Source organism: Onychostoma macrolepis, chromosome 18 (assembly GCF_012432095.1).
Source record: "Onychostoma macrolepis isolate SWU-2019 chromosome 18, ASM1243209v1, whole genome shotgun sequence".
NCBI lineage: Eukaryota > Metazoa > Chordata > Actinopteri > Cypriniformes > Cyprinidae > Onychostoma > Onychostoma macrolepis.
This window is the reverse complement of record NC_081172.1, coordinates 9,371,855-9,380,792: the sequence shown is the minus strand read 5'-3', so window position 1 is coordinate 9,380,792 and position 8,938 is coordinate 9,371,855. Positions and strand designations below refer to the sequence as shown.

General features: G+C 37.1%; 1 protein-coding gene across 5 annotated transcripts in view; it reads left to right on the top strand.

Moving 5' to 3' along the window:
• The first annotated feature begins 93 nt into the window (after positions 1-93).
• btbd11b (BTB (POZ) domain containing 11b) overlaps positions 94-8,938 on the top strand; it is a 63,703-nt gene continuing 54,858 nt past the window's right edge. For 2 of the 5 annotated variants that reach the window (XM_058750653.1, XM_058750648.1), the window contains exons 1-2: positions 136-351; positions 3,000-4,216. In XM_058750653.1, the coding sequence (XP_058606636.1) occupies positions 3,352-4,216 (865 nt within the window). In that variant the 5' untranslated portion in view covers positions 136-351; positions 3,000-3,351. Of the gene's footprint in view, positions 352-1,586; positions 2,522-2,999; positions 4,217-8,938 lie in introns of those variants that run through there. The other 3 variants (XM_058750651.1, XM_058750650.1, XM_058750652.1) reach the window with 3 other exon arrangements.

Genomic DNA, 8,938 nt, shown 5'->3' with positions numbered 1-8,938 from the left:
TCGTCGACTCCGCCCACTCGTTGACGCAAACTGGCATCTACGCAGCTGATTGGTCAGATCCGCACGGCAGACGTAATAGACCATCACGTTTCTGCGGCATGCTCGCGCAGACCCGCACTTTTTAGCACTGATAACATCACAGATGAGGTAGATATTTTCAGGTTAATGGCATGTTCTCGATTATTTTTGACCACGACGTGTAAAGGTAACTTAAAATAGTAGCGCATTTAGATAAATGCATAGAAAAAGGTTTTTGTGCCCATGTTACTGCTCGACTCTGATTGGACAGGGCGTGAGTACCCGGATGGGCACATGAACTGGGGCACAAGGGAACAGATGAGTTTTGTTATGGTAAATATTCGCACCAGTGTTAGGACGTTATTTAAACTGTATAAAATATTATGGCCACAAGTTCACTTCAATTTTAAGGTAAACTAGTAGCAATCTAATAATAAATTATGTAATTGTTATATAATACATAATAAGCTACTATGTATGACGGGATAGTTTGTCACGAGGGCTTTATCGCAGTAAATTTTGAGTCAAAAGTCCAGTAACACATATCTGTTTTCTCTATCAATAATTGTGTTTGTTGGTTTCAAACACCTTGTGCAAAACCGTCCAAAGTAAAAACTACATTATTATTATTTTATATAGATTAATATGGGTAAACAAATGAAACCACACTGGCATACATTGAGGCAACTACTAAAGGCAGGAATGTGTTGTCGAGTTTGTCAATGAAAAATACCAGGATGGGTTAAGTTGTCACATATGTTATTCAAGTTTTATGAAACCTTGATTTATTCATTTCAGTGCTTATTGGCCTTACCAATGCTTTTTCCATTATTGGTAATTTAATTTTAGCTATTCGTTTTTTTTTTTTTTTTTTTAAATAATTATTTTACTGTTTAAAATTTAGCTGTAATGCCTGTAATAGTTTGTTATAATGGCAGGTTCCATTGTGACAACTTACCCCATAGAACGTAAATGATATGATATGCTACACTATTGGAGCACGTTATCATAAAAGGTTGACATTATTCATAGTATCTTTTTTTTTCCAGGAATCAAACAAATGCTGAGGTGTTGACATTCAAAACATCCAAATTAGTTTCAGGTGCAGGACATAAAAAAAACAACAAATAATAAACAAAGAAAAAATAATGTACACACACTAAAATTACAGCTCCAAAAATGACCAAACAGTACGATGTTTCGACCATTCAGATCTATGCAGTCTAGACAATTGAAACACTGAAAGTTTTGATCGCTTTGATTTATCAATGTATCATAATATGTATTTTGCACATTTTAGTCTGATATTATTTTTCTTCACATCAGTATCAATAGTTCATTTGGTGCAAATCTTGTATTTGGAGACAATAAATAGTCTAGTTGATGAAAGATCAGTATACTGATCGGTATGTTGAGAAAAGCATTGCACATCACAAAGAGAACTACATTGATCCAAGACATAATTACTTTATTGATTAGGTCTGTGCTTGCCTTTAGATACAGAGAACATTAACATACAATGAAGTAAATGAGACAATTTATCATTTAAAGATCAAGCCTCCTTGCTGCTGCATTACTGCTGATTTAAAATCAGGGATGGTCATTTTAGTTGTTAATCATGGAAATTAGTCTGGACAGATCTAAATGTCAACCAACTTGATAGAATATCTTTCATCCCATATTAAATTATTGACAGATTTCAGGTGAATGGGGGTCATATGTAATGTCGCTGATTGATGTCTTGAGTTCAGACTATTATTGTCGTTTGAGTGAACAAGACATGATGATTGTTTTAGTTGAACACTAGATGGCAGTCTACCACGACAAAATGCTACATCCAAGAGCCTATCTCAAATAGTTTATTAGTCTGATACTTGTTAATAGAATAATTATGAGGTACAAATTAATGATCAGATTAAAAATATAATTGTAACGAAACTCTGAGTTTCAGGTCGCTTCATTAAGAAAAACAGGTTACTCTTGGCAGAAACAACTTTCAAACTTGTTATTTCACTTATGGTCTCAGGTTTTTGGAGGAGTGCTGTCCAAAGAGGTCAGTGTTGAGTAAAATATGGTCCCCTCTTTATTAAAGCTGGTTTAAAACACTTAGGTGATAAAGTGTATTTCAGCTCTAAAAGCATCTTGTTTTTCTTTCTTGTGTTACAGTCACTGATTTATGTTATTGCAATCTCTTAAGTCTGTAAACATAAATGTCTTGGTGTCATTTTGAATTAGGTTGATTATTTAATATTTTTACTTTGTGCCATATACTCACTGCAGTATATGGCACAAAGCTAGCTATTAGGAAAATAGGAAATGCTTGGTGTCTCACTTTTATCCTTCGTTTTACAAAACATATGACCTTTTTCAGACTGTGGGAGTGAAGTTCACAAGAAGCCTCCATTCAAGATGACTGATATATTATGCATACTCTTCATTATTGATGAACAGGAATCTCGTTACTCTGAGCCCCATCTGAAAGGGAGAATGGGGAAGAGGACAGGTGTTCATTTGATCCCTTGCTTTTTGTCCTCAAACATGCTACCCTGCTTGGTCTACTGGATCGGAGCAGTTTCATGCATGCTGACTACTAGTTGTATAAAGTCTATCTGTTTGTTTTGGCCACTTAAGACCACTAGATCTAAAGCTCTGCTTTAACTCCAGAGACCAATTACAGTTTATTTACTGATGGAATTCTTAGTAAATGGGATGCAATCTGATCAAAATAGTTTCTGGAAAAAGTGGGTTTTATGAGCATTTCGGTAGTTTAATTTAAACCTTTGATTCTAAAGTAAAATCCTAAAAATGTCCATCTATCTATCTATAGTGACCATTAATGATCATAACACAAAGAAATTATTTAGATCTAGACCTAATTTTCATTAAAATTACCTAGTTAATACTTTATATAGTCTAAAGCTGGATTCAAAATGGGAGTTTCATTTTTATACGATCTAACATCTCTCCATGACCTTTTTTAGAGGGGATCTCCAAATGAACAGAAGTACACAGAACCATCATGCAGCACCGTGCGAATTCAAAACCAACTGTACGCAGCAATGCTCCCGTCAGCGTATTGGATTCAGTACTGTATGTGGCTCCTCCTCCAACTGATGCTTCGCAGCCTTCAAACACACTAGTGTGTGCCATAACAACACCACTGCTCCTTCAAAGTTGGGGGCGCATTTTCAACAGTGAACGCAACAATTTGGGAACTCGTCTGTGCCTTTTCAGTAACATTGTGGACAGAATAAAGCAGCCAAGCAGTGGCGTTTGTTTGCAAAGGAACGTTTCCCCTTGCTTTCAGCCTTGTGGACAATATGAAGTGCAGTTATGGCAAAAAGGGGTAAATCTGTGGTGAGGACCCTGGAGGATTTGACGCTGGATTCGGGTTACGGTGGAGCCGCGGACTCCTTCAGGTCATCCAGCTTGTCTCTGTGCTGCTCCGAGGCGCACATCTCCTATGCGCATGGAGGGCACTGCTGGCATCTGACCGACTCCATGCGCAGTCGACACAACAGCCTAGACACCGTCAACACCGTCCTGGCTGAAGACGGCGAGACCCTGGAGTGTTCCGGACACTGTGCGAAACTTCCCGAGCTTGAGGATGTGCCCTGGAGCCTCGGGGAGGTGGAGAACGCGCTCAACAAGGAGGAAGAGTTGAGGTTTGGGACCGTGTCCGCGGATCTGCTGGCGCGCCTCTCCACGCTCGTGAGCCGCGCGCTGGTGAGGATCGCCAGGGAAGCGCAGCGGCTGAGTTTGCGCTACGGCAAATGCACCAAATACGAAGTCCAAAGTGCCATCAAGATGATCCTTTCGTGGACCATCTCGGTCAACTGCATCGCCGCGTCGCTCAGCGCGCTGTCCATGTACAACATGAGCACCGAGGATAAATTCAGCCGGGGGAAATCGGAGAGATGCGGCTTGGTCTTCTCCGTGGGGAAGTTCTTCAGGTGGATGGTAGACAGTAGGGTCGCGGCGCGCGTCCACGAGCATGCGGCTATATACCTGACCGCCTGTATGGAGAGCCTCTTCCGAGAAGTCTTCACCCGGGTGTTGAATAGCTCGGTGGTTGAGAAGGATAACGGGATCCCCAAATTCACACTGGAATCCTTTGAGCAGGCTCTGAGCAATGATTCGGAGTTGTACGGCCTCCTTTTGCCCTATCAGCACCTCACATGTGGGAAAAATGCCAATGGTAAGTTCAGCACTTGAAAAGCAGTTCAACAGGCTTTTAAAATTAACAGATTTCTTTTTTATTCAGAGGGAGGGTGGACGCTTAAAGCTCGTTTATGTTTTTATGCCTTACCTTCGGGTCAGATTTTGATTATGGTAACTCAGGGAAAAACGTAACCAGCTATAATGTTTATACAGTGACATTAACTTTCAGGCCCATTGCCCAGAAACTGACATCATCTGTGTATATATTATTACACAGCCTCAATGACTGCGTTTACGTGCTCAATAATATTACAGCATTAATCAGAATTTGGTCTTATATTCTGGTTACGTAAGCATCAAGAAAGTGCATTAACCTGATTGCCATTATCAATAATCAGGTTAAAGTTGTGAAATGTCAGTCTATTGAAGATGATGTGCATGTAAAAATGGCCATTGGCTGCATTTACTTGCGCAAAAATTCAAATATGCTGAGTAATATTCTAATGCACTCTTGTGTTTTGTTGTTAAAGACATCAATGAGTTGACTGAGTTACTGTTACGGAGCATAATAAATGGCAAAATCATGCTTAAATGTCTTTTGTGGATGCCAGAATATAAACATAATTGCAAAATAATGTGCATGTAAACATAGTCATTATTATGTTTGGCCCAAACACTTCAGAAATGTGAGATAACTTAATTTATCAGGGATCTGCTTTGATTTATGTGTGCATGGATGTATTTATAGATGTGTATTTGGCTGTGTGTGCTGTGCACTGTGTATAATGTAAGTGTGTGTTAGAGAGCGGTTCATTTTTAATACCGAGCTCAGCTGCATTTTCCATGGGTAATTAGCTCACAGTACCATCTTGTTCTTTTTAATGTATCATTTGTACAGTTATGGTACTTATGAATGTGTCGTCCAGAATGTTGCCAGGCTGTAGTTTATGTACAGGATTACATAATCCAAATGATAGACCCTGGAGCAAAGGGACTATTCAATGTATAACTTCCAATAATGCATGTGAAACAATGTGGACTTGACAGTATTGCAGCACCAAAGAGGGTGATGATGTCATTGATTTAATACAGCTGCCTGGCAGAGGGGCTTTTTCTATAATAGTCTATTGGTGTCCATTTTAGGAATATGTATGGACTTGTGCCACTTGTAATAATATATTCACTGAACACATAATATATTGTGTTCATGTTTTTATTCTATATATACTATGAATATATAAGAAACGTATAGGATATACATATACTAAATCAACTCAAATTTCTTCGTATACCACTTTTCATGATACACGCTGTTTCATTCAATCATGATGTTAATGTTTAATGTTTATAATATATTCATATCTTCATAGTCACATTTAACAGATAATAACATAGTTAATATAGTTTACATTATGCGATGAGACAAGCAATCAAGCAGTATATATACAGTACAATACAGTATATCTAACTTTATATAAAGAGCTGGGCGATCATGTATTTAACATTTTGCATTGATATAAACAATCACGCACTTGAGATTTGTGATATATATCACTTTACGTGAGTATGTGTATATATACTGTATATATACACACAGACACGCAGTAGTCAACATTTGAAGTGGATCAAAAAAGTTAATCAAAGTCGTCCTAAGACAAGAACGCATTTTAGGCTTTAGGACAACTTTGATGAAAGGTTTTGATCCACTTCAAATGTTGACTATATATATTGTATATGTACTGCATATACACACACCGCATATATATGTTACTGCTTATACAGTATAGATATAATAGACATGAAACAAAGGAATCTCAGATTAGTTTTAGTGTATAATGGACAGGTTTCAGTATCCCATTACCGAGATTTCTCACCTCTGTCAGAATGCCTCATTTCACATAGATTAAGAGGTGAGCGTTTCAACAAACCAATTACATGGAGATTACATCTTCTTCATAGTAAGGTACATTTCTCCCTCAAGGGTGGTATCAAGACGGGCTGCCAGATAATAGCCCACCCTTTGTTCTTCTCTGGAGAGCTGATTTAATTGCACTAGGGGTTCATTGTGAGAAACAGAAAGCCTTCTTCCGCTGTAAATTGTGTTAGAGTTACAGTAAGTATACATTTTAGACATGCAACTGTTATACAACCTCTTTAATTTTTCCTTGAATATGTATAACTGCATTAAATGCGTTCCATAATGCAATCGGCAAGCTTTCTCCAGTGGTGTGGATGTGGAGGCAGTTGGTTCAGCTGCAGAGGTGGCCTGCTCTGAGTTACCGGGTCTGTTGTGTGCCTGTGTGTGTTCAGTGCCAGGCACTGAGGGGTGTTTAAGTGTATGTTTGTGTGTGTGTGTGTGTGTGTGTGTGTGTTAAGGGGGGCAGTGTTAGGGAGTCCAAGCATGACACAGCTCTAGTTGTACCAGGCTGCCCCAGTACACAGCAGGTTCTTTGCTGTCCGGAGCTTTGGGTGTCAGGGATTTCTTCTGCAGGGGGTTTGCTGGAGGCATTAGAACAATTAAGGGTAATGTTGGAGGATGAGGTAACTGTGGAGTCTTGGTTTCACAGATTATTGTTTTTAATACTTCAAATCCATGTCTGTTTTTATCTATATCAGGAATCACTGAGAAATGGGAGAGCAACACATTTATTGTCAGAATTCTAAAAGCTGTCAATAGATCTGATCTTAATTACTCAATTCAATTTGTCACACTCGAAATCCATTGATCCATCGATCTTGCAGACAAATTAGCTCATCTTAGAAGAATGCAGGCAGTGTTGTGTTCATTTTTTCCCCAGGTTCTTCTGAAAGCTTTTGGCCGTCAGATTCTCTGCCCACAGTCTTTGCTGAAAATGTAGATGATAACATCGCTAGGAAATTTGCATTCTGCAGTGCAGGAATCCAGCAGGAAAGACAATACAGATAAAAATCAAAAGTAACAATACAGAGACGCCTCCAAAAGAGAGATACCTGCCTAACCTGAGTCTATAAGGAACAGTTTTACTCAAAGCAAGAGGAAGTTTAATGTGATCGATTTGTGCAAACCTGTACATTTCAATATTGCACAATGCTGTAATGTAAAGAGGTCATAATAGGGCTGGGTTGGTATGACCAATATCTCACTGAATGACTAATATTATGTCACAGTTTATATGTCAAAATAGTTATTTTCATTATAGAGAATAGGGCCAGTACATTATGATTATATGTTTTTAGTAAATCATTAAAATCCTAAGTAGACGTAATGACAAAAAATGTATTCATTAATTACCAATAATAATAATAACTCTAGTAATATGCATGCTAATAAGCAACTAGTTAAGTGACCCTAAAATAAAGTGTTACTATATTGAATTTTGCCATTTGATTTTTTTGTTGTTGTTGTTATATAGATAATGTCACTATGTTATGATCATAATTTAGACCAATTAATATTATAAGTTGACAGTGACAAATAATATTATTTTAACGACAACAACAACAATAATAATAAACTCTAAAATATTGTGAATATTATTTAATGATGCCGTTATGTGTTGAAGCCATTTTCTTTTTGTTATATTGATAATGTATGTAGAATATATATATATATATATATATATATATATATATATATGCGTATATATGGTTAAGCCAATTTAAAAAATATTAGTAGACATTGGAGACAATATTATTTTGATAATAAAATTATTACTACTACTAATAATACTAATAACAATATTAGTATTATTACTACTACTAATAAAGTGACCCTTTTACATGATTTTTAGTTTCATAACTGGCACTTGTTCTATCCTGCCAGTGTGACATTTTGTATATGTATTTTACAATAGATACATTAGAGACTTAAAAGTAAAGGCGCTGAACTCCTGTAGGCATGAGATGTAGTATGCATGAGAGTGAAGCCCAATCACACAGATGGCTCTCAGCGTGACCGATGTGGCAGGTCCTAAGAGAGGGAACACTCCTCTATTCATCAAAATTGACTGAACTATGAAACATAATGAGCTGAGCATTACACACTGTGTTTCTCACTCGAGCACGAGTATTCACCCACACACATATGCACGCGCACGCATTCCAGCTCTTGTAAATAAACAGACACACATATGGATGCGTGGCAGGAGCGAGGGCACCCACATTCACACAAACACACATGCTCATAGACAACATACTGACAATGTGTACTGGGTTTATGGGTCAGTGATGTGACACTCAATTATATATTTGAATTAAATAATGTATTATTTAAAAAAACTAATTATAATGGAAGTTATAGACCATTATTTATTAATCTATTGATCTACTAATTTATATATTTAAATCATATCATGTATTATTAAAAAAATCAATAAAATGCACGCTGACTTGAATGACTCGAATACACATTTTCTGTAATGAATATGTTTTCAATTTCTGATATTTTATGAGGCAGAAATGTCAAGGTCGTATAACTGTGCTTGAGATCGTAAAAAAACCTCTCATTAAAAGTTTGAAATCACTGAAAAAAAAAGTACTTAATATGCCACTTAAAGTCATTGTGGAGTAACTAAACGCAGGAAGTCATTTACTTATCATGTGACAATAAAGCCAATAAAAGAAATGTCAGATTTGAAGGTCAGATAATAAATATTAAATTACTTACTGCAGGTATTGTTCTGGCAAAGTGTATAGGCACATACAGTAAACATCTTATCCATATTTCCCCACAGACTAGACAGAGATTGCTAGCAATCCTCACAGCAAAGATTCATGACAA